We start from the raw sequence: 25,440 nt of genomic DNA, 5'->3' as shown, positions 1-25,440 counted from the left end.
CTCGAAAAATGTAAAAAAAAAAAAACCATGAATAACCGATTAACCTGAAAGTCTCCAACTATTTGCTTGACTACAGCATTTTAATCACTGATTATTTTCAGTGCATAGAATGGGATTTATATAAATAACCCCATTTCCTCATCATGTGGTTCAAGCTGTGAATGATCATCTGTATCTGACAAATACAGCATCCACACCAGCAGTGGGCATCCACACTTCTTTCTCACCCACCTAAAATTTAAAAAGTCTGATTGAAAGGGGAGTTATAGTGAAAATGTTGTTTTAAATGCCTGAACAGGTTCAACTTATTCATTCCTCTATAAACTACTACAGGTCCAACACACCATCATTTATAGCCTCGCGATACGTAACCAGCTACGCCACAGAATCAGTAAAGACAAACAAACTTGAACTTTGAGAGTGCCCTGATGATAATTTCATGCTTTCATCAGGACTGTGTAAAAACAAAACTTAGCTCCCTCCGTATAAACAATCAGCTTATCCTTCAGGGAGAAATTATCCTATAAACACAGGAAACCAACAGAGCCAGTGCTGGTACGTCTGCAGTACAACAAGAGCAAATCCAAAATTAGGTGGAGATGGAAATAAAACTATCTAAAAGATACTGTTAATGTTTGCAAAATGTCAGCGGAAAAACAAACACGGACCATTTACATCCCACTGTCTATGATTTCCAGACAGCTATCTTAAAAAATTAGCACATCTGTATTAAGGGTGGGAAAACTGAAAATCTTCACAATTTTAAAATCGATTTTTTTTTTTTTTGTTAAGAAATCAATTTTTTTCAAATAAATAAATATATATTTTTTCAAATAAAGAAATATAATCCATTACAAAATTTTTGTAATTCTTATTGTTTTTATTGATCTTTTCACTTGTTGTCTTGGGCATTATAGCAGCAGAATGATGATCTGGCTACTGTGTTGTATTTCCTTTAACTTTTAAAATAAAGAAAGTTTATATATACACATATTTTTGGTTTTAATCTACAAAGATTAGCAATTTCAAAGAATTGTGAGAATCGCAATTTAAATCGAATTGGCACCCAAAAAAAATCGGAATTGAATCTGGACAAAAGCACATCGTTACAGCCCTAATCTATATGCAACAGTTGAGTCAAGGCTGTCTGATATAATCAACTCTGCATTAATCAAAAGCAAATAAGAGTCTTATTTGCTTTAGATTAATGCAGAGTTGATTATATCAACTGTGTGATGCAACCAAAAAGAAGGTAGTTACTCAGACAGAAAGATGTCATTACCCTGCATGGTGCAGAAGAGCATATACTGCCTGACCAGAAAGCTCCTTGATCTGTCAGTAGTCTGGAGGACCTCCAGCTGTGATAGTCTGGAGGACCTCCAGCTGTGACCTCCAGCCGTGACCTGCAGCCACTTTGCTGAAGGTCACCGCAGAAGTCGGAAGCAACAGCGCAGCCTCTGCTTTGGTTAGACTACAGGGTTGACTGTTGCTCATCCTATGTGCCTTCTGGAATAAATAAAAAAACAAAAAAACAAAACAACTCTGTGGATGTTTTAAACCCTGTAATTTATCTTTAAATGCCCCTGAAGTAACGCGCGCGCAGTTGCACGTTGTTTCACTGCTCCTGCGCGTTATTTGGAACAAATCAGGCAGAAAACACGAGAGTCTGGCGACAACATCTTGTTTGAATATGGGTTAATTTAACATGCTTGTGTTTGATAACGTATCGATTGTTGGCAGGAAGCCATTAGTGGCTCGCGCCGGTGTGATCAACTCACGCATGGTGTGATAGCTGCTGCTATCAGAGACAGGCCACGATAATTAGCCTACATTATTATTACATATTACTACAAATATTGCTTAAATTATGTTCTTATTTACATAATATGCTAATAGTTTTACAAATAGATTATAAGTTCGCTAAATAGGCTTTTTTGTTGGTATTATCGCGTTTGTGGCGGTTTACGACCGCGGCATCCGCTTGCGCATACATGCGTCATGACTCACCGTAACCTCAACAAGTCCCATATCATAACTGACTCACGCATTCCCATTCAGATACAAAGCACGTGAAACATACTTCTCACTTTCCTCGTTTCCGATGTCATCCTTCTTCAGCTGTTCTTCCAGCTCCACAGCAGCGCCTTCCGTTTTTACGCAGTAGGATCGGAACGGCGCGGCGCAGGGCGCGGCGCGGCACGGCGCGGTGCGGCGCGGCGGGCGTTGCGCAGCGACATGGAGAGCCTGCAGCCGAGGTGATGCAGCTCTGGCATGAACCGAGACAGAACCGAAGCAGCAGCGGTGAGGGGTCGGTAGCCAAGTCTTCTGTCCAAGGATGGGAACGGGACGCTGGCGGGTGGCTTCAAATAATTCCTTTAGGACTGTGGAAAACCTAAAATGTAACATCTCAATCCTGTCCGGCGATAAGAGAGAAATGTGTGTGTCAGACGAGTCCGGCTGTAAGTTCTGAGCAGATAAAAACTGGCCTCCAGTAGTGCTGGTTGTCTGGGAGGGTATGAGTCACACAGAGACGCCGGCGTACACAAATAAACAGAAGCGTACGTCACCGCCCTCCGCCGCTCTGATTGGTGGAAAGTTTCTACTTCGGCTGCTTTTTCCTTCTTTTTGTTCGAAAAACATGCATTGGCACGTCACTGCCACTAGCGTTCAGTTTGGGCATTGCACCTTTTGCATTTAAAAAAAAAAATAAAATCTTTTTAAATATCTTTTAAAATTAAATATATTTTTTTATTACTTGTTTTGCTTTTACGAACGCATTAAATAATTTCTTACCACCATTCTTCCTATACTTTCTTTATGATTACAGTTCATGTCCATCCCTTAATTGTTTTTTAAATTGGAAACTTTCTTTCTCATGATAGTCACTTGCTTTTCACCATGATGAATATTACAAAGGGTGTTTCTTTGTTAGGATAGCCTGCATATAATTCATTGTAGTAGACAGTCCTACAGTGGTGGGACTCCAAGTGAAGTTAGTGAACTAGACTAATTTATAAGGCTTACAGAGTGAGAGTAAGTCTTTTACCTATAAGTTAAAGTTTTAATTATACATTTATATAATATTGTTAATAACTACAACAATAATAAAAAAGCAGATGAAGAAAGAGCAGAACTATAGTAATATCAGTTTAACAACACTATATTACACAGTTATATTATATTATATTATATTATATTATATTATATTATATTATATTATATTATATTATATTATATTATAGATGAATTAAGGAAAAATGAAAAATACTTAATTAATCCCCAAAGGGCAATTAAATAATATTATAATATAATAATTATTATATTATATTATATTATATTATATTATATTATATTATATTATATTATATTATATTATATTATATTATATTATATCATGGTCAGTGATCATTCTAATGCCAACAGGCGTGCATTATTTTGTATATGTATTTTGTAGTTTGGCTGTAAAAATCTAATTAAAAAATGATATTACAGTTTTAAATATAATATGTACATTGTAATATAACTCTGTTACGGGCGTCACCATAGCAACGCATTAGTCAACATCAGCTGGCTTTTGACAGGTGAATGGTAGAAACCCAGTGTAGCTTGACAGCGATTGCGTAGCGATTGTTTTGCATAAAACGTACCTAAAGTAGTTCCTATACTTTAGTATATTTCACAAGTTGTGTAAAAATATAAAATAAAATAAAATGATAAAATGTTTGCTGTATGGGACCATGGTTTGCGTGTCGTTCAGGTGTCAAAGACCAGTTCTCCAGGGACAGTATCCTGCAGGTTTTAGTTGTCTCCATGCTCCAAAACACCTGACTGAAATTCATAAATAGGTTGACAAGAAGCTGCTGGATCCATTTAATTGGAATCAGGCGTGTTGGAAGAGGGAAACAACAAAAACCAGCTGGATACTGACCCTGGAGGACTGGAGTTTGTCACCCTGATGCATTGAAGGGCTCCTTGTTGTTTTCATATCATTGTACTCTTTGCCCTGAACTCTGTCTGTCAGGAACATACACTGATGCGTCTCCTGCATCCGGTCCACTTTAAGAAAGTTTCAACAGCATTAGTCAGAAAAGGTAAAGCTTCTTGGTTATGGATGCTTTTTGCGAAAGACCGCAGATCTATACGCAGAAAGCAGAGTTCCTGGCAGTCCAAACGCAGGGAAAATCCGTAGCAGACCAAACTATGACGTCTCTATTGTGATGAAACGTCACTTTCAGAAGTTGCCACGACTGCAGAGCTGCATGATGTGGAAGCTGTTGAGCTGCACAGTTTGCTTCTTTCTGTCTTTCCAGCCAGGTTTCTGGCACGTTCGGGCCGCAGCAGCTGAGCCGGACCACGACGTGAAGATTGAGGTTGTGTTTAAACCTGAGGAATGCACTCAGAGGAGCAAGAGAGGAGACCTGATCAACGCTCATTATGATGGGTATCTCGCAGAAGATGGTTCCCAGTTTTACTGCAGGTTGGTGTAAAACAAGCTGTGCTGTAAAGATCTAGATGCAGGAGCCCTTCATGATTTTAACTGTTATTATTTAGGCTCCTGAAGAGACCATAACCTGTCAGTCATTCCCACAGGATCCAGAGTAACACAGGAAATCAGGACGTAGCTGTTCAGATCCACTGTAAAGCTCATATCTGATAAGATGTTCTGATCCTTTTCCAGCCGGACAGACAAAGCTGGCCACCCCCAGTGGTTTGTGCTGGGTGTTGGACAGGTGATCAAGGGCCTCGATATTGGGATGATGGAAATGTGTGTTGGAGAGAAGCGAAAGGTTACTGTTCCATCAGCCCTGGCGTTTGGTGAAAAAGGCAAAGGTAAGTAAATACAGATGTTTTTGTTTATTTTTTCCCCGTTTCCATCCAGTATGTTCCCCAGCAGGAGCAGAAAAATTAGTGTCAATTTGTTCAATTTTCTTAAATTTTCCACTCTGTTCAGTTCATTTCAGTACTATTCAATTCTAAACACATATTCATTCATAGAAACAATTCCCCAGCTAAGGAAACTAATATATTGTATCAAATCCTCTCATATTCAGTCCTCCAGCCTGTCCTGCACACAGAGAGGAAAACCTCCAGCAGAACTTGAACATTTTAAAGTATCACACCAGCCTTTAGTTGGGGCAGCTGCATGCACACTAACACATCAGCAAAAGGGCCAAACACAAGTTAACCTCCAGCTTATCGTATCCTACGTCCGTCACACTGCAACATGGTACATTATAAGTCCTCCCTGAAAAGAAGAAATCTGCGCTCCCAGTTGCAGTTCCAGAGACGGCTGACACGCAGTCTAGTTGAGTGAATGCTTTACTCCCTCGGTCTTTGCTTAATGCTTCCAAGTGTTTGTAGTTTGGACTTTCCTGGTTGGATCATGTAATGTTGGTGCAAGAGCTTCCTTTACGCCATCTTGTCTTCTTTTACAGCTGTTTATGTGAAAGGGCCTTGCATCCCTCGCAGCGTTTGCTTCTCGTCTCCCTGCAGCATGTACTGACAGCATGCAGAGGTGTAAAGGTCTCTATCTCGTCTCTTCTTTGCATGCACCAAAGCTCACCGACAGAACTAGCAGGTGATTCCTTACAAACCTTCTGGACATTCGTAAATCTAACTGTGTTATCGACCTGTTGTTGCCGTTGTGCTGGAAAAAAAAGCACCACAACAGGAAAAAGTTCCCCCCCACCCATGAGAAGTAATGCATACTGTTCATATTCGCTTCCCTTCGTCTTTATGGACGGGGACTAAGGTCTCTGTTCATGCGGAGTATGCAACAAACTCCTCATCAGCAACCACAATGAGCCTGTTTATAGTGATTGACTGAATTTGTGGCTGTAAATAATTTGGGGTCAGAAGTAGAAGGGGGTGGAAATTCTGCCAGACCCCCGACCAGGATCTGCATCCTGAGTCTAATTCTAACTCACACCATGTAGTTACACACTAAGTATTACTGTCAAACCATTTCCTTTTCTCTTTCATCTTTTAAAGCCAGTATCAACAGGCTGGTGGAGGTCATTTAAACATGAAAACACGCCACCTACAGGCGACTGGTTGTCACTACGCTCTATAAGAGGGGATGTTTTTTCAGCATGACATCGCTTCTGTAGCAGAACATTTCCCCGTTTGGCAGCGAATGGTTGTGAGAAGCATAAATGCTGTTTCTACTCCTCCACTGGCTAAATGTTTCATAGTTCACACCGTACCAAGACTAATAGCTGCTGGATGAGCACAGTGCAGCCTTCATGTTTTAGTTTTTCCTCTTTCGCACTATGAAGTCTCAAACAGTTGCATGTTGCCTCAGTACTCTCGTCTTCTTATAATAAATCCTGTTTACATTTGCTTCTGAGGGCAAATCAGAGCAATGTTATGTAGTGATCCATGCTGCTATGTGTTAGCATTAGATTCAGTCATTTGTTTATTAATCCACTTTCTGTTTAGGGTTGCAGGGAGCCAATCCCAGCAGTTAGCAGGTGAGAGGCAGGTAGACCCTGAACGCATCACCAGTCCATCACAGAGCATTACCTGTAGTGTGTCTGAACCAGCTGTCAGATAAACTGGATCTTTTGGGTGATAGTAAGTCATTTAGAATCACTATTAAGATTTTCTTAAAACTGTTGTTTATCCTCCAATCAGGTCCAGTGCCACCAAACTCTACCGTGGTTTTTGAGGTGGAGGTTTTCGCCGTGTCCAGGGGGCCACGCAGCATGGAGGCCTTTGGACAGGTAGACCTGGATAAAGACAGAATGCTCACAAAGGCAGAGGTAATTATTTTTAATAAGCATCACACAGGAGAGTCGGACAGAAAAGACACATTTGATCGGGGTTTGAATGAAAACGGGAAATATAAAAATAATTAAACTAGAACATGAACGAAGCTGGAGACGCACAAGTTTACATGCAGGAACCACTTCACCCAGAGGCAAAAACATTACCTACCCAGCTTTAAACTGAATAAATAATCTTCAAGTATCCTAATAGAAGCTGCTTATTTCTCTGAATGCTACAGAAAAATGCGTTTCTGTTCTTCTTCTGTGGTAAAATGTCCTGCAGCCACAGCTCAGAGAGACGATGGACTTTTTCCATACAAACTGTACTCTGTGTGATTCACATGAATAAACATGAGGATGATGATGAACAGGGCTGCTGAGCAGTTTATGACAATTTTGTAGCTTTTTTTTTTTTATTACCAATGCTGATATTTAGAAATTATATTCACACGACAGAGCATGTAAATATTACAAAAACACATTAAAACATTTTAAGGTATTTTTGTGAATGATGTACTTTAAGTACAGCAGATCTACATTATCATTACAGATCAGGTCGGATTATCATCAGCTGTACACGTTACCTAACTGCAGTACAGGCTGAATGTCGTGCAAACAGGAGATTATTACTATAAATAAAGAGCTTATTAACTACACCCAAAATTACTCAATAAACTAAATCAGATCATTGTGATGCCAAAGATACCAAAGAGTCTGAGTTTTTAAAATATTTTCCTTTTTCTTTTCTAATCTTAGCATATAAACTAAGAAAAGATGTGTTTAGTTAATTATTTTGCTCCTGTAATAGTAAAGTATGAGGATCTAATTAGGCAGAGGTGATTAGTCTCCTTTACAGCGAGAAATAACTCGCTAATAACTAATATAATATAAATGATAAAAGATGTGCTTTTGTGTGCAGAAAAGGGTTTTTATATTATATTATTGACACTGTTTAGGTGATAACTGTCTTGATTGAGAGCCTGAAAGTGTTCTGGTGATATGAGTTACTCATGAAATGTTGCAGTAATTTGTGCAGCTTATCAACCGTTATCACCAAAATTATCTGGTGTTTTCACAGAGCATGTTTTTATGTTACGTTGGTGTTTTTTTAGTGTTACATAAATACTTACAAAACTGGTGATCTTGGAAGCATCTATTTTTTCTAAAAGAGAAGATCTCTCTGATCTATTCAATAAAAGAATATTTTCTTGGAATAGACCACAGTGTGTGTCCGTATCTAAAGTTGATTCCAGCTGCTTTTTACAGTTTTTACCCACTTTGTCTTCATTGCAATGAATGAAGTAACCTGACATACCTGCCTTATAAAGCATGGAAACAGATATTTTATCATATTATTATTAAGTATTGTTGATATTTATGAAATGTTATTCAGTTGTAAATTATTTGCAGCAGCAAACTTTTGTTTTGGTAAACTCTAACATGATTAAAGTCTAAGTTAGGAATGTAGTAAAACATTGTAGGATGTGTCCAGCTCACGCTGTCTCAGGAGAGCCAGAGATCCTCAGACTCCCCTCCCACCCCGGTCACCAACTTTCTGAACTGTTCCCTTCAGGTAGACGCTTCCACATGATTAAAGCGGGAACAAAAACAGCTTTTATACCAGAGCTGTTGCATCACTGAACTCTGTTTCCACATCATAGCTGCAGTTTTAGAGCCGTGAAACAAAGTCACTTTTTCTTTCCTTTTTTTTTTTTTTAGCATTATCTTTTTTTGTAATGAACATTTTATTAGGAAGAGTGGCATTTCAGGTAAAAAATTCCTTCATTTCTATCACAGTCCTTCTCTTCAGTTTTGTATAAAGTAAATAATAATAATAATAATAATAATAATAATAATAATAATAATAATAATAATAATAATAGTAAAAATAATACAGTAAACAAACTACCAAAAAAAAAAAAAACCAAAGGGAAAAAAAAAGGAAAACAGCAACAATAACAATACACAACAATACAAGAACAGGGGACTTACAGTCATGCTATCATTCACCTGGAAAAGTATTATAAAGGTATACACAAATATATCCATCCACATAATACAATGCACTATGCATAAGATGTAATTCTTAGCATTATCTTATCAATGGTGCTTGTTTTTTAAAGTATTGTTTCTGTGTTTTATTTATGTGTTTGATTATTTATTTAATCATTTTAACACAAGAGCTGTCTGCGTCACTTGTTGCACTTGTGCAATGACAATAAAGTTTATTGATTGATTGATAGTAAAACGTTTTGTGCTAATTTGTTAACTTGATCTGGATTAATGAGAGCTAGAAGACAGAAGTAGTTGGTCTCCTTCCAGTGTCATCCTGTACAGCAGGAGGCTGGTTATGTAAGAGCAGAACTTATTTGTGTGTGCTCTTTATTCTGAGTTGTGAAAAAGTGTTTGTTCTTTGATTTCCAGGTTAAAGAATACTTAAAACTGGATTATGAGAAGGATGGGAAGCCACGAGACGAGCCGTTCTATGAGAAGATCATTGCTGATATATTCCGAAAGAGCGACAGTGACAGGGATGGGCTGATCAGCGCAGAGGAGTATAACATCTATGGACACGATGAGCTTTAGTGATGCTGCTCATTGGATGTTTGTGTACTTTGATAAGTTGCAGAGGAAACAGGAAATAATCAGTGAAACTAAGGAGAATAACCATCCAGCGACACCCTCAGCAGCATGTTTTTATTAATGAAACCACTTCCATGTCTCACCACTTCTTCAGTTCGGTTTCCACTCTGTTGAATAAAGTCTATGGCTGAAACTGGTATTCAGGGGTGTGGAAGTCGCAATGGAAGTACAGTAGTGTGTGTGTGTGTGTGTGTGTGTGTGTGTGTGTGTGTGAGGGGTGGGATTAGCTGATTACTTTTCTTTTTAGTAATTTCAGTCATAGTTGGTCAGCATTAACACGGTCATGTTTAGCATGAAAGCGTATAAAAAAGGACATCTTTGAGAAATCTTTTACTCTTCAGCAAAACCACTGAAACTAAAGGAATAAAACGAAGTATACTCACAGATGAAAACATTTTTATGCGCTTTGAGGGTGTTTGGTGTTTAATTGAACTGTTATTCCCATCTTTACCACTAGATGTCAGTCATTTTTACACCCTGTACCTTTAAGCGTCTCATCAGTATTTATGGCTATCGGTGGGATCCAATTGAATTTTAACTGCAACCAGATTTCTTTTTAGATCATTTAGGTTTAAGGAACATTTCTCAGACAGGATTTTCTGAATACAATTGTAAAGGGAATGAGATGTGAGATGTTTTGATATTCATGTTAATAAAATGCAATTGCATACAGATTTTATGTGATAACAAATGGATTTATGAGTATTGTACCGAGATAAACGAGACTCTGCGTTTCTGTATGTCCACTCTACTTTAAGCTGAACCTACCAGATGGATAGATGGACTTTATTCATCCCGATGGAGGAAATGCAGGGTCATTCAAACACTGACTCAGTTGTGGGAAGGGTTGTGCTCTTCAGGGGAAAAAATCCAGTCAAGAAAAATATCATCAGTTCTAGGTTGCTTCGTTCAGAACACCTGAACAGAAGCATCTATTCCTTACCAGGTTTACATTCAGATATATACAACCTCACACAAACAATAGACCCATCTTGATATTTCTATTCTATTCTATTCTAGTCATTTAGCAGACGCTTTTATCCAAAGTTCAATTCAATTTACTGCTGTTTGCTGATCAAACTCATTAATCTCAGAGGACATTTCAGTCAGGTTGAAGTGAGGATGGATTCTTTTCTTGGTTTCTGCCTTTCCATGGTGGGTTTGCTGTATTTTGGTGTCACTTTTCCTTGCATGGTCTCAGTTCAGCCAAGTTTTAGTTGTCAGACTCTGGAATACTTTGTAATGCAGAGGAGTTCATGATTCACCCAAATGGCTGCAAGACGTCCTGTGACTGCAGAGCCAACCCAAACCACCAGCCATCCTCCACTGTGTTAATAAATAGTCTGAACTGTTTGTAAAGTCTGTTGGATTTACAGGAAATGTATTCCTGCATGTTAAAACCAAACATGGCCATTTTTAAGCTCATCTGTCCACAGGACATTCTTGTGGTTTGTTCAGATGCAACTTTGCACACATAAGCTCTGCTGCCATGTTCTTTTAAGCTGCATTTGTTCAGTCGTTTCCTGATTGGACCGTCATGATCTCCAGTATTTAACATGCAAACTGAACCCCAGAGTCTGAGATTAAACCTTCCTGGTTCTTTTTTACAGTTTCTCTGTTCATTGCACCGTCTGACATGAGTGTGAAGTGCAGCTACGTCCACTCCTGAGACGACTGCGGATCATCTTTTTACGATTTCCACTTATAAATAATCTTTCTCGATGCAGAATGACAGTTTGGAAATGATCACGTACCCCTTCCTAGATCACACGGCAGCAACAGTTTTTTCTCTGATGATGTCTTTCCTTCTCACACAAGGAGGAAAGACATCAGTGTAAACACGTTGCAGACCAGCAAACTGCTAAAACAGGTTTTTTTCTTCATTTGTTCCTGCAATCCAGCAGGTTTTTCATGTATTCCTGCTTCAACACATCTGAATCAAACTCAGTGGATCTAACAGCCTATCAGGGTGAGTCAGTTGTGTTGGAGCAGGGAAACACAGAAAACCTGCTGGGTTAAAGCCCTCATATCATCTGCAGAGGTGCTCAGAAACAGGCTGCAGTTGATCAGCGGCTCCTGAATGATCTGAATCGTGTTCTGTTGTCATGAAGCGATGAGGATCAACTTTTTTCTTTTTCCACACACAACTTCAGCATTTTGGCTGTTTAAAGTGTGTTGATCTCAGACTACAGTTACCTCATTAAGACCTGGAGAGGACGAGGATTTTCTTTTTAAATCACATCTAAATGTTTTACAAACCCCTTGAATTGAAAGAGGTGGAGTTAAATGCTACAACTTCAGTTGTAGGAGTTGGAAAAAGATTCACAGATATTTTTGCTTTCTGTCAGAATCTGCACTAAAACAGCAGCAGATCAGTCGCTCTGAAGTTCTGTTGTAAAATGAGCCATTTATTCAGCGGATGTGGGCCACATTTCTCCTTCATTCCACACAGAAAACTCATAAAATGCAGCTTTTCTGTTTGTTCATCAGTATCAAACTAATGAGTGGATAATAAACCCATGTAGTCAAAGAATACCACTTAAAAATATGTATAAAAATATATTTATTAATAAATAAGAGGTGAAATTAGCTTTTAAACACTCTGATGTGTGAAAATTCAGCCATCAGTTGGTGATCTTCATCCTGATTGGTGGCAGCTTGATCGCTGCGGCCCTCACCTCCGCTGTGACGTCAACACCCAGAGGTGCCCTGCAAAGCAACATTTTCACAAGAGCCAACGTCACTTCAGTCCACAACAGACAGAAACCAACGTAACTCCATCCTGCATCATGGATGAACCATCACAGATTCTTTTAAAACATCTTTAACTCAGCTTGGACTCACTTTGGTTCATAGCAGACGTCCACATCTGGTGGCAGAATCCCTTTTCCTTCTCGAAGACGCTCCACGCCGTTCCTAGTTGAGGAGGAAACATAAAAGACGTCTCAGATGTGCTGGATTAAAATAAAAGAAGAGGATTTAAAGCAGAGAAGCCCTGAAACGGTGCAGACCACCACCAAGCAGCTCATTTCCACTCAGAATCCATTCAAAGATTCCTGCTTCCACAATTCCTCCCAGGTTACTCACAAACGTTTATTTCATTCTCAGATATAAGACTCACTAAAATCCACCATGTTGATTTTTTCTACAGTTACTAACAGACAGACGGACGCAGGCCAGAACATAACCTCCTGGGCGGAGGCCAGCTTTCTGCTGCTGACGCAGACTGGATACACACCACGCAATCATCACCCCGTTATCGGTGCAGAATTTGGATGGAGGGCAGATCAGGCGAAGTCCTGACGTCTCGGCGATGATGGTCAGCACTTTGCGGATGTACTGGTTACTCGCAACTCCTCCAGATAACACCTAGAAAAGAGTATGTGATGTGACATGAAACCTGGCAGCAGCATGTCAGTGTGTGTTTAAACACTTTGGGACCACATGCATCACAACGGCTCCACAGGAGAAGAGTCCAGCTGCCTGCAGTCCAGACCGTCACCAATACAAAACATCTGGAGCGTGTAGTTTGAAGAGGAGATGCTACACGATGCTAAACATCCCCCTCTTCCATGTTTTTACAGATGTGTTGCTGCCATTAAACTCAAAATGAGCTCAGATTTTCTATTGAACAGTAAAATATTTCACTATCTGACATGTTGTTTATGTTCTACTGGGGATAAAGAATGAGTTACTGGTATATGCAAATATATGCAAATCATTGCATCCTGTTTTTATTTACACATCCTCCCATCGCTTTGGGGTTCAACATCAAATGTTCAAGCACAGTTTTTAATTTTCAGTTCTCTACTTTTATCATTTGTGTGAAAACGATGATAAACAGAAAAGTTAAAAACAAGCTCCACGATAATTTAGCACCATGTGTTTTTGTGTGAATAACACAGTTGTGTTCATATGTCTTCATCCCCTTTCATTAAAGAAAAGGCTGAATTTACAGCAGTCACTCAAATAACTGGAGACTTAAAAGAGGAACAATAAATAAAAATGTGCAGAAATATAATTTAGTAATATAAGACACTGTTTTTTTTTTTTATTTAATTGAGTTGAAGAAAGAAAAACAAACAAATGTGTCCTGGACAAATTAAAGACTTTTCTGTTGAACAGTGGGACAAAATACCTGTCAACAGGTGCAGAAGTCTGACTGAGAGGAACAGAAAACACCTGACTGGAGCGGAAACATTAAAGGATTGTTCTACTAAATATTAGTTTATAACTGATGGAATATGTAATAAATTATCTCATTTGTTTGGTTTTTAAAAAAAAAAAAATTTCTATTGAACCAGAATTAGAAAATAATGTAATGATTTTCATAAAATTTTTATTTATTATTACTTTAGTCAATTTCAGCTTATTTTACAGGCAGCTGTTTTTTTCCTTCTTTAATGAAAGGGGATGAATAAATATGAGCACAACTGTACGCAGGCTGACAGTAAAGTAACAGACTCACCAGAGTGGGATCATTCGATGGCAGCAGGTTGTTCGTCTTACAGAATAAGATGGCTCGATGCGTGCGCTTTGCAAGGTGACAAGCAACAGTGTGCTGTGTGGCAGCTGCAACGTCATTCACACATCTGAGCAACGTGCCTTGTTCTACTCCTGCAGGCAGAGGCTGACTGTTAGCTGGGCATCACTCCCACGTTGATGAAAGTAACAGAGAACACGTGTCCCTTCTTACCTTCCTCAGCCTCTTTTTTCTGTATCGTCATAGTAACTTGATTTCGTAGTCCAGCAAAAGAAAAGCAGCAGTCGTAAGTTTGTCCCATAGGGGTCTTGAAATGGAACATCTTCCTGTCCCCGTCCTTGGCCAGGAGCTCTATAGCTTGTCCTCCACTCAGTGTGGAGCATCGTGGGTGTTTGATTAGAGACAGACGTCTGGCCACCTGAGTCCACAAAACAGAAACACTGATTGGTTTTAATGATTAAGTTATACCTACAGGAAAAGGTTAGACACTCTTACCTTATCAAGGGTATCCCCAGGTGCTTCATCTAAACTGTGACCCAAGAGCAGGAAGTCATCGACCCCTCGAGCCACAGCGAGAAGCGAATGACCACCTGAAACAAGCAGGACCAGGAAGGGAAAGGAAACAGGCTGGAGCATCCTGACCGTCAGGGCGTGGGCCTCCATGTGGTGGATGGGGATGAAAGGCTTATTGTGCTGCCTCACGAACCTCTGACTGAACTCCAGACCAATGGCCAAGCTCAGGGCCAAGCCTGGCTTTACGGTGGTGGCCACAGCTGAGAGCTGAGCCGGGGTCACACAGCTCCTCTCCAAAGCCTCCTGGACCACAGCCTCTATGTGGTCTCTGTGAAGCTGCTGGGCCACTGTGGGGATGATGCCACCAGTCCTGCAGCGTTTGGTATCAAGCAAGCAGGTCAAAACATGCCTAAAGAGGATTATAACGGGGTTCAATGTGACACCCACCTCAGATGTACCTCTTTCTGAGAATGCAGAGACTCTCCCAGTATTGCACCAGTCTCATCCAGTACAGCAGCTCCAGTGTCATCACAGCTGGTCTCAATGCCCAAAACGAGTCTGGAGAAAGATGCTTTTCCAGGCAGAGGAGTGGAGCCAAACACGTGTTTTCTCCATGGCAGGATTTTTACTTTGGTGAGAAACATTTTAACTTTCCTCCTGGGAGCTGAAAGCTGAATCAGTCCGGTTCACCTTGATACACAACCCCGGTTTGTGTTCAATTCAGATTAAAACACACGAGCAGAGACAATAAAACCACCCTTTAAAGGACCAACTTCACAACAAAAGCCATACAGACTCTTTATTGTGAAAACGTGTTTACTAATTTCTCTTACTCGTCTGCAGGTGTCACAAGTAAATAGTACCGTCCGTGTCCGAATTTACTTTACAGATCTGATAAAAAGCTTAAAGATTAAACAAATTTATGGTCAAACAATTTAGACAGATTTATATCCAGCTTATATTTTTAAAGACCAAAAAAGTCGGAAAATACAATTAAACCACGCAGCACGGGTCCGTGACAAGGTCAATGCTTGTGTTTGTACGGACCCTTTAGTTTGTTGCACAGGAACATGAGAAGCGTAGCTGTGGATTCTGATTAAACATCGTTTTCACTTTACTAAAGAGGTAAATCAAACTTATGTCTTGTGTTTCCATTTTATATACACCAGTAATGAAATATTTTCCGTTATTGTGAGTAGACTATGTTAGAAGTACCTTATATCGTTTAGAAATGACTTTTTTCCGTGTAGCAAACCGTGCTGCTTTCACGGGTCTCAGAAATGTCGTATTTAATCCACGTGACGTGAATTTAAATTTTTATTTTTTTTTTAAATTTACCACTAAATATTTTTACCCCTGTTTTTCGACTGGCAAGCCTGTTTCAAACATATCTCTTTAAATTTCCACGTCAATTTGACACCATGTATTGAATATTAATCAGACTATAAAGCTGCGTTTGACGCGATGCGTTTAGGGTACAAGTTTTAATGCAAATACGCACTTTTTCGACGTTTTTATTACATTTTACATGTAAAAACACTTAATATCGTTATCTTAGCCACCTGCCAACGTTAAGTACATTATTATAATTTCCTCGTCCGTTGAAAAAGCTAAATAAGAATGCAGATCCGCATTTACATCATAATTTTTTTTAAATACTACTTTTAATGCCTTTTTCCCCCACAAAAATAGCTTCAATATTAGAGTGCTGTTGCAGCACTTCTGTTCCTCTGATAGACACTTGACATGGTTTACTTAGCCACCGGCCAACATTAAGTACATTCTTATAATTTCCTCATCCGCTGATTTACCTGGGTTTTTAATAAGGATTTCATATGAACTTTTCCTAAGGAGACATGGAACACCCAGCTTGTATTTTGGAAGATCTGAAGCAGTTTGTCATAAGTGATGCCCCAAAAGTGGTGTATTACATCCCAGATTTTATATCAGAAGATGAGGAGTCCTACCTTCTGCAACAGGTCTATAAATCTCCAAAAACTAAGTGGACCCAGCTGTCAGGCAGAAGGCTTCAGAACTGGGGCGGGTTGCCACATCCTAAAGGTATGCTGGCAGAGAAGATGCCCGACTGGCTTCAGACTTACTGTGAGAAAATCTCTTCTCTTGGTGCATTCAGTGGGAAAACAGCCAATCACGTGTTGGTGAACGAGTATAAACCAGGTGAGGGGATAATGCCTCATGAAGACGGCCCACTGTACCATCCCACCGTCACCACCGTCAGCCTTGGCTCTCACACCCTGCTGGACTTCTACAGACCTGTCAGCAGCCTGGAGGACAAGGCGCCGCAGACGGAGGACAACAGATACCTGTTCTCTCTGCTGGTGAAGCCGCGAAGTCTTCTGATCCTGCAGGAGGAGATGTATCAGCACCTCCTTCATGGTATTCAAGGGTGTGAACAGGACACGCTAACAGACAGGGTGTTGAACCTGCCTGCTGCCGGGGCGCTGCCAGGGGATGTACTGACCCGAAGCACCAGAGTGTCACTCACAGTCAGACATGTGCCGAAAATTATGAAGACCAAGGTGCTGCTGGGACGGAAATGAGGACAGACTAAAAGCTTGCTCAGCGTGTCTCTTTGTGTTGCCTGATATTTCTGCAGCTTTGAAACTGTGATGGCTTTTCTCCATTATAAACACAGTGCAGACACGATTTTAGCACTTATTGTTCTTTTCAGGTGCATGTCTTCTGTTTTGGCTGTTATACGTTATATATTTTGTTGCACAGTTTTTTAAGAACTTTATTCTAGTTTACATTTTTCTGAAATATAAACAGGATAAAAATAATTTTATACCACTTTGTTATTAAAGGGATAAAAGTCATCTTAAAAACTGCTATAAACATAATTTTTCACTTTTCCCTTTAAATAGCCTAACTTCAGTCCTAATAATAAAAAACTAATTATTGAAATAATTTTAACCCTTGCCAGTATGACCACATGTCACTGTTTTTATAGAAAAACTCTAAATATGAATACAGATTTACCTCATAATAGGTTTTTGAGGATGTCGATTTTATGTAACGATCAGTGAGAAATCTGAAAATAAATTATTTTATTAGAATACTTATTTATCTAGTGTCAGATTTTTAATTTTTCTACTGTTTTGGGTCATTAGAGGACAAAAAAATCTAAGAGGTCCTCTCAAAAAAATCCCCCAAACTCCCCAAAACTATTTTTGGGACAGGACAGGTTTACGTTCTACTTAATGAGCATTTAAAGGGTTAAAATGATTTGAATAATTTTTTTTAAAATTAGGATTCACGTTAATTGATATTTTTCAGAGGGGAAAAGTAATATTGACTGTTTTTGGAGGGGACTTTTTCGAATAACGTGGCGGCGTAGTCGACTGAATCAGCAGACATTCATTTAATTAAACAGTTTAAATGGATCTCAACTCAAATTTATGGATAAATATGAAACCATTCATTCCTATGACTTATTTAACTGTATATACTGCAATAACTGTCATTTCTGTCTTAACTTAAACTTGTCAAAATGTTTCAATATCCACAAATTGTTAAAATGAACTTATACTGCATGTGATGAATATATGAGGTCTAGTTTAAATAAACTATTCTCACAATGATGTACTTAAAGATGTTTGTATTTTGGAAAACTGTAACTAGGTAACGTTGATTGTTTATTTTGTTCGAAAACTTATTGATTCATCAGAATCAAGTTTCATGTTTCAGCATAAACATCTGAACAAAATGAGTTGATCTGGTCCTTATTTACTTTATGGAGTTGAACACAACATGACCAGTATCTGAGATCAGGTATAACAGTTCTCTGCAGCAGATGTTGCTTTTACCTTGATAAACAGATATTGATTCATGTGTTTGCAGGAAAATATATATAATTTAAATATAATATATATAATGTATAAATAATATAATTTAAAGCTAAATGTATGTTTTGGTTTAGTTTGCCCACCAGAGGGCGCTAACAAGTCACCGCTTTACCCTGCAGATGCATCAGAAGCTCGTTAATTAAATGTTAAGTTTATTTTACAGTAACATCAGAAATAATCAATCAATTTATCATACCTACGTGAAGTCTAACACTGGTTCACACTGAGTGACAGGAAGTACATCTATCCGACATGACGGACATAATGTTTTCTCATCATGTGCTCTGTCCTGCAAATGTGCTGACAGGAGGACACAACAACAATGGAGCCACAGAGGAAACGCTGGAAAGGGTGCGACGCCGACACCTGGGTTGCGTATCCCGTTCTGTCAGATGAGCAGTCACAAGACGTGGAGCTGGTCGAGGCGTTCGCTGCTCCCATCACAGACAAGAAAGAGACATCTCGACTCCTCAGGGAGCTGAGCAGCCTCTACCCGTTGAACGGCCTTCAGCACATCAAGAGGGTCCGCGCCTGCAAGGACAAGGGCAGCCCTCACCCTCTGGAGGTCCTCCTGTGCCTCGTCAGCGATGCCACAGACGGGAAGGGGGTCGGCGTAGACTCTCTGCTGCCTTCAGGTGGAAGTAAGTGGGCGGGATTAGGTGCACCTTTTGTGGTGAAGATTCCTGCACGCCCCCCCTTGACCCGCCCTCAGTTTGAGCTGGCAAGCCAGTGTTGGCCCACGTCGTTTCACGAGGACAAACAGGTGACAGTCGCCCTCAAAGGAGAACTCTTCAGCCCACAGCAGAAAGCCATGATGGACACGTATATGTCGTCTGCTCTGAATGCTGCCAACGCTGCCAAACAGCTGGGGATGGAGGCGGTCGGCGCTGTGGTTGTTGACCCCGCGGAGGAGAGGATCATAGCGGTCGGCCACGACTGCAGACGTGACCACCCCCTACATCACGCAGTCATGGTCTGCATTGACCTGGTGGCTCGGAGCCAGGGGGGCGGATGTTATCGCTTTGACAAATACGCAGCCTGTCAGTTCACTTCGTCGAACACGAACGCCTCAGATTCACGCCCACGGCCGTACATCTGCACCGGCTATGACCTGTATGTGACCAGGGAGCCTTGCGTCATGTGCGCCATGGCGCTGGTGCACGCACGGATCAGCCGCGTTTTCTACGGGTCGGCCTCTTCTGATGGAGCGTTGGGGACAAAGTTTAAAATCCACACTCAGAAAGGCCTGAACCATCACTTCAACGTGTACAAAGGAGTCCTGAGGAGACGGTGCGAGGAACTTATCGGTGAGGACGACCGCGACAAAAACTACTCAGAGAGAAGTAGAGAATAATACTCTGACAGGAAACCCTGACTTATGTGTTGGACACAGAATTTGTTTTCAATAAAGTTTTTTGTGATTCTTTAATTACGTGAAGTTAAAAAACAAACTGCAGTTTCTCTTTCAGACCATTCGAGCAAAGATTTACGGTACATACATGAAGCTCTTATCAGGACAAGCTGTAACCTGATGTTTGCTATGTTGTGGCTGTTTATGGGGTTAGAAACTTTGGATGTGATGACCCATCTGTGAGCACGGTAAATGTGACCAGCTCATGTCAGCTTTGCCTGGATTGATCAATAATGTTTGGGGAAAATACACTAAATTTAGGCTACAGGTACATTTTTAAACCCCCTACGATTGAACTTTGACGCCCCGTCATGATGGCTAATTCAGCCTCCTGTCTCTTCTCAGAGATCTTTCTGGTTAGTAAAAGTCAGTCTGATGTTGACTCACATGATGGCGTCAGTGTGGGATCAAAATGAGTCAAAGTTGCATCGTGCTATTTTAAATTATTAAGAAGCAGAGTTGGTCACTGACCATCAGGGGGCAGCAACGAGTCACTTTTACTGCAGGTCTCCCAGTTTGGAAACTGGGACTACGCCTAAAACCATTTCAGTTCCCAGTTTTAGACACTAAACTCCTTTAAATGTACAGGAGCAACACACGAACCCTCCCTCATCAGAAAGCAAGCGCAGCAGCCATTGTGATTGCAGGTAATGACTTGTATCATCAGGTAGGATTTCACACTTTTAGTGAATTATTTATGCTGAATTTGACAACTTACCATCAGTCCAGTCCACTATGAACAGGACAATAAATCAGCTGTTGGTTTTGTTAGTTTTTCAGTCCTGTGTTGGTACCTGAGAAGCATTATAGGAGAAAATGATCAAAGATCTACCATCCACTACAGCAAAGTCCTTCATAGAGGATTAGACTGAAGCAAGTTGTAAACTTCCTGAGATGAGAGAATCCCCAGATGACCTGGTTTTCCTTAATGGAAAGTACCTAATGCACCATCACAGTCCAGAACGTGTTAGCAACCCAATCCACAGCTATGAGACGGAGCAACTGGAGGGCACAAACATTTTAATAAGATTAGGAACAAAGGATATCACCATGAGCTGTGGCTAAACAAAGCAGGACTAGCTGCTCTGATTATAGCAAAAAGGTCCAAATCTGAAGAGAACATCTGTGAGCGCATGTTTATCACAGACCCTGTAGACCTCCATCAGTAAACACTGAGTATTTCCTATTTCTACACACAGACAAAAACTGTACAAAGAAACAAGCCCACTCTGCTCTGATTGAGTTGCAAATGAATAATTCACATAAAAGGAAATCATGCAAATAAAGCGATTCTGCTCTCCACCCATATCAAAACGAGAGTGTACCAATAAACGACGAGCCACAGGCTCCTACCTTTACAAAGTAAACATCTATATGTCACTGTGTGAGCTGAGGGCAAAGAAAGGAAGAAAAACAAACAAACAAAAGCCTCAGCGAAGCCTGGGCCAGCCCAGGTCTACGCAGGCCAAAAATACATCATTAAATATTCACATAAGTTAGTTAATGCATATGGCATCTCGTCAGCTACAAACCTCTATTTTCTCATTTTAAACCAATACATCTAAACCAGAGTTGCCCTCACACAGACTCTATGACAAAACGGCGGTACAGAACACACGGGAATTAGCTTCTACTGCTGAGAGGCACGTCGTTCACATTAACTTAATACTTGTTGATGCCGAAAATCCTCACTCCGTGCAGCTGTGGCAGTTTGGGGATCAGGACGCTCAAAAGTGAGGCAGTGTTGATAACAAAGTGCGTTGTGTCGTATTTTGTGTAGAAACTTGCGAGGAAGTATCTGCAGGAAAACAAACACACACAAAAACTTAACATGTAAGCAGAAGAAACAAAGAAATGAAGCAAGATCAGATCTACGTCATGACCAAAGCGTACAGGATGATGGGAGAAATGGTGAAGAACTTCCTGGAGGAGGTGAACTGGACGCCATAATCAAGCTGCTCCCAGTGAGTCAGAAGCCTGGCTTTACCCTGGTCGGGGGTCTCAAACGGCGTGCCCTTCACCGCATGCATGAAGACATACATGCCCTGCAGAGGAAGAAAAATATCAGTCGTTATTTCTGGAACAAAAATGCATGAACAGTCTGCTGGGGTTACCACATGGATATGTCTATTAGAACATAAATGAGATGAAAAATGCTTTTAATTTTTAAATAAAAACCAAAGACTTAGTTTTAGATAATTCTCACATTTACAAAACAGAGCTGTAAGGAAGTGGTAAAAACATTGGGTTTGACTCATAATATCTTCTCATTAATATTCTTAAATATGATCTGAACTTATACTCCAGACGATTTAGTTTAAGAAGCCTCAGTGGGACGTTGTTTGTAAATTTCATCTCATACTGGTGAAGCTGGTCCTGCTTCGCAGGCAAAAGTAAAAAAAAGTCCAAAAAACATCAAAACTTGATAAAAGTCTGCTCTAAAACTCATAAATACACGGTTTTAATGTGTTTTGTTGGGGAAAAAGCACTATAGACCTGTATCTGGAGGTCTACCTGTAGACCTGTATCTGGAGGTCTACCTGTAGACCTGTATCTGGAGGTCTACCTGTAGACCTGTATCTGGAGGTCTACCTGTAGACCTGTATCTGGAGGTCTACCTGTAGACCTGTATCTGGAGGTCTACCTGTAGACCTGTATCTGGAGGTCTACCTGTAGACCTGTATCTGGAGGTCTACCTCTAGACCTGTATCTGGAGGTCTACCTCTAGACCTGTATCTGGAGGTCTACCTCTAGACCTGTATCTGGAGGTCTACCTCTAGACCTGTATCTGGAGGTCTACAGGGTCTGTTCTGATTTGTTAAGTATCACACTTGGTTATAAAGTGAGATTGAAATCCTGAACCTGGACGTCAGCCTGCAGTCTGGTCCAAGAAACACGTCTGGACCGAGATCCTCGTGGCGTTGCGGCTACAGAGGAAAGCGCCACACAGTAAAATAAATGTTCATCTCTCTTTATATGCTGAACTTTTTACAGTTTGTCAAGCAAATGAACTCCTGCAGTGTGTCAACACACACATCCAGCATTGTTTCAGGATGATGGAGCCGACGGGCACATCTGATGGAGTAAAACCTGCACATGAGTCTGCAGCTTGGTTAATCAAATTACGTGAAGTAATTCTAAAAATCTGACAAAGAAAATTTTAAACTTGCACTTTGATGAACTAAACTACAGAAAACTCAAACGCTGACACATAAATATTCTCAACAGTACCTCAGAGTCGGCATATTTGTTCTAACCTAGACACACACAAAAAGAAAAATTTCAAGATTTTTGTGAATGTTGTCATCTTTGTAAAAAGTCTCCCAGTAGGACTTGGAGAATGAGGAACTTTGAGCTTTGACGGCTGCGTTTATGTATGCCAACAGAGTATAAAGTGTCAAATCCTTTGTTTGCTCAGCTCCTCACTGAGCAAAGTTCAAAAACCAACAACTTTGAGTTCTTACACAACCTAAAAGAAACAGAAGAGCTCCAGCTTATTTATTATGCTGCACAGGACCCTGATAAATACACATAAATACACATTTAAGAGCTACAAAAATGAAAAATGGGACAGAAAGTTGTTCTCTTAGGAAAACAAAATTCACAAAATAGGGAATGACTGATATCCAACTACATGTCTTCATGTAAAACTTCTGAACTATGGATGGAAGAACGGCCTAACTAAAGGAAAAGTGATATAACTAAAACACTAATAGAGCCAAGACATAATCAGCACACTGCTGGAAAACAATAGGCTATAGTTAACCTTAGCTCTTACTATTAATAGGCCTCCATATTGGCTGTGATACACAATCCAAGTAAACTCCTTCACACGGCTCAACCATGTCACCCTCACTGGATTTTCTTCCTCTAATGAAAGAAAAGATGATTTTCTGTACAGATTTTATGTGGCGAGAACAAATTGTTAAAGTTTACGCATCATTCTGCCACAAGGAGCACAGCAGATCTCATCAAGTTAGCAAATTCTCTGCAAACTCGGCCGCTAACAGACGCTGAGCTGTTTGGCTTAACATGCGAACAAACATCAGCCATCATGCAGAGCCAGCAGCTGACTGTGGCACAAGAAATTATATCTAACGCACTGTGACGTCTACACAGATTTATTTGTTGGTTTGACCTGAAAAGTGCTTATAATGAAAAAAAATACACTTACAAAGTTGTGTATGACATTTGTTAGAGTCCACACCACAGGCACGCTGAAGAAGGGTATGCTCAAGAGCACAATGTGAAGTATACCAACACCGAGCGCATAGGTCAGCCAGATCCCTCGACTGTTCATCACCCGAGTGTTTGGGTTCACCTCACTGTGTGCCACACCTACATTCATTCTGGTCTGTGGATTAAAATAAACAACATTACTGGACAGTATTTACCTTTTCTGCAACTTTTAGTTTTTCTCATTTATGCCCTGAAAATACAACAATAATTCCAACTCTGAAATTAATAAATCTTTAAAAGCTAAATAAGAATGCAGATCTGCAGTTGTATTAGACTTTTTATTACTTTTAATGTCTCTTTTTCCTCAAAACATAACTGTAATATCAGAGTGCTGTTGGAGCACTTCCGTTCCTCTGATAGTCTAAATGTGATCATGAAAAACACCTTATGCAATCTCACTAAACTTTGTCCTCTGGCGCTTTTTCAGCTGCCAGACTGGACCAAGATAAAGACCTCGAAGTTGGGGTCATTCCTGCACAATAATAATAAATACACTTATCAAAGTGCACAGGTAATTTTGATATTAAGCTGATTATTTATTCATATATTTTTATCAGAACTTCTTTACTCTTAATGTGCACCTCGGTCTAATGTAAAATAAGCTTTAGGGACGTAAATAACAAGCCCATAGAAGACCAAAAATATAAAACTATTGCTTCTAGTAATAATAAAAACAGAAGCAAAACACATCACATTTAAGTGCTTAAAGCCCTGCCACTAGCTTCTTGTATTTGATGGTTTATATCATCGCTGTATCAAAAATACAACATTACAAATTCTTGGAAACAACTATATTAAACTGGACCACTTGCACGTCCTATCGATTACTACCAACTTTTATCATGTGAGATTTAACAGCAACCTCATCTCGACAACCAGACTTTTAAACTGCACTTGTTTTGAGCACAACTGGGCCCAATCCCAGTCCAGCACTGGTCCAAACAAGTTGGTCTGCGTCATTACGCAGAGCAGAAACACAGAGTTAACCAAGGGATGTGTGAAATCAGTATAAATTACATAGTAAAAACTTACAGGTCGCAGCGAGCAGTGGAGGTATTTACGCAGACAAACTATGGAGAGAATTGTTTTTTCCTCCTGTTGTGCTCAGCTCCAAGGCGCAGACTGGCTCGAGCGGAAATAGACGTACGATTCAAGGCATTACCCGAGAGGTGTCTTACCCTCCGAGTTTGACTTCTCAGGCTGTGTCCCACCTCTTGTAATTTAAATTACGTCGGCAAATCTGCTCAGATTTGAGTTAAATTAGTCTAAAGCTCAGGTCAAAGCATAATTAGTTTATGTGACAGTGGTAAGAATGTCAGGGTTTTAACAAAACGTCGACGAATTTCTACCTGCTAGTCTAAGATAAGGATAAAAAGTTCCACAAATTTTTCTTCGTGATGCTTCTAACCAATCAGCATGCTGTTTTCCAGCAGCAGCAGAAGGATAACCAATCAGCGTGCAGTGTAGGGGGCGGGAATCTGACAGTTTCCGGCGTGTGGCTTCAGTCCCAGAGAC

General features: G+C 40.1%; 6 protein-coding genes across 8 annotated transcripts in view; 3 read left to right on the top strand and 3 right to left on the bottom strand.

Annotated features, from left to right (window-relative positions):
• The window catches only part of glsb (glutaminase b), a 44,680-nt gene extending 42,178 nt beyond the window's left edge, over positions 1-2,502 (bottom strand). For all 3 annotated transcript variants that reach the window (XM_079254241.1, XM_079254242.1, XM_079254243.1), the window contains exon 1: positions 2,081-2,502. In XM_079254241.1, the coding sequence (XP_079110367.1) occupies positions 2,081-2,406 (326 nt within the window). In that variant the 5' untranslated portion in view covers positions 2,407-2,502. The remainder of the gene's footprint in view (positions 1-2,080) is intronic.
• A 1,749-nt stretch (positions 2,503-4,251) lies between these two features.
• fkbp7 (FKBP prolyl isomerase 7) lies at positions 4,252-9,990 on the top strand. Its single transcript, XM_079253827.1, has 4 exons — positions 4,252-4,477; positions 4,679-4,830; positions 6,637-6,764; positions 9,195-9,990. Exons 1-4 carry the CDS (start codon positions 4,260-4,262, stop codon positions 9,354-9,356), a joined length of 660 nt encoding a protein of 219 aa, XP_079109953.1. The 5' UTR covers positions 4,252-4,259; the 3' UTR covers positions 9,357-9,990.
• Positions 9,991-12,037: 2,047 nt separating this feature from the next.
• Positions 12,038-15,053, bottom strand: osgepl1 (O-sialoglycoprotein endopeptidase-like 1; the record flags this gene model as incomplete). The annotated part of the gene is made up of 7 exons (XM_079254774.1): positions 12,038-12,122; positions 12,258-12,329; positions 12,652-12,782; positions 13,882-14,030; positions 14,110-14,314; positions 14,392-14,779; positions 14,857-15,053. 7 exons carry the CDS (start codon positions 15,051-15,053, stop codon positions 12,038-12,040), a joined length of 1,227 nt encoding a protein of 408 aa, XP_079110900.1.
• Positions 15,054-15,468: 415 nt separating this feature from the next.
• On the top strand, positions 15,469-19,622 carry adat3 (adenosine deaminase tRNA specific 3; the record flags this gene model as incomplete). The annotated part of the gene is given in 3 exon segments (XM_079254772.1): positions 15,469-15,534; positions 18,583-19,582; positions 19,585-19,622. Coding segments are annotated over 2 exon segments (1,023 nt in total). The 5' UTR covers positions 15,469-15,534; positions 18,583-18,597.
• alkbh6 (alkB homolog 6) lies at positions 16,266-16,970 on the top strand (the record flags this gene model as incomplete). The annotated part of the gene is made up of 1 exon (XM_079254773.1): positions 16,266-16,970. One exon carries the CDS (start codon positions 16,266-16,268, stop codon positions 16,968-16,970), a length of 705 nt encoding a protein of 234 aa, XP_079110899.1.
• A 1,067-nt stretch (positions 19,623-20,689) lies between the features above and the next one.
• Positions 20,690-25,067, bottom strand: ormdl1 (ORMDL sphingolipid biosynthesis regulator 1). The gene is made up of 4 exons (XM_079254413.1): positions 24,958-25,067; positions 23,861-24,040; positions 21,580-21,731; positions 20,690-21,484 (listed from the first exon to the last, which is right to left on the bottom strand). Exons 2-4 carry the CDS (start codon positions 24,032-24,034, stop codon positions 21,349-21,351), a joined length of 462 nt encoding a protein of 153 aa, XP_079110539.1. The 5' UTR covers positions 24,035-24,040; positions 24,958-25,067; the 3' UTR covers positions 20,690-21,348.
• Between the last annotated feature and the right edge of the window lie 373 nt (positions 25,068-25,440).

The sequence above is a fragment of the Telmatherina bonti genome, assembly GCF_933228915.1.
Source record: "Telmatherina bonti genome assembly, chromosome: 15".
In the NCBI taxonomy this organism is placed as follows: Eukaryota; Metazoa; Chordata; class Actinopteri; order Atheriniformes; family Telmatherinidae; genus Telmatherina; species Telmatherina bonti.
The sequence above is the reverse complement of the archived record's forward strand: the minus strand, read 5'-3'. Positions and strand labels throughout refer to the sequence as shown.

Coding starts and splice junctions, on each gene's coding strand:
- ormdl1 (XM_079254413.1), bottom strand. CDS start 24,034: ATGAATGTAGGTGTGGCACACAGTGAGGTGAACCCAAACACTCGGGTG. Junction 21,732..23,860: donor CAAATGTCATACACAACTTT/GTAAGTGTATTT, acceptor CTTCCTCTGCAG/GGCATGTATGTCTTCATGCA. Junction 21,485..21,579: donor ACCATTTCTCCCATCATCCT/GTACGCTTTGGT, acceptor GTTTTCCTGCAG/ATACTTCCTCGCAAGTTTCT.
- fkbp7 (XM_079253827.1), top strand. CDS start 4,260: ATGATGTGGAAGCTGTTGAGCTGCACAGTTTGCTTCTTTCTGTCTTTC. Junction 4,831..6,636: donor GTTTGGTGAAAAAGGCAAAG/GTAAGTAAATAC, acceptor TCCTCCAATCAG/GTCCAGTGCCACCAAACTCT. Junction 6,765..9,194: donor GAATGCTCACAAAGGCAGAG/GTAATTATTTTT, acceptor TTTGATTTCCAG/GTTAAAGAATACTTAAAACT.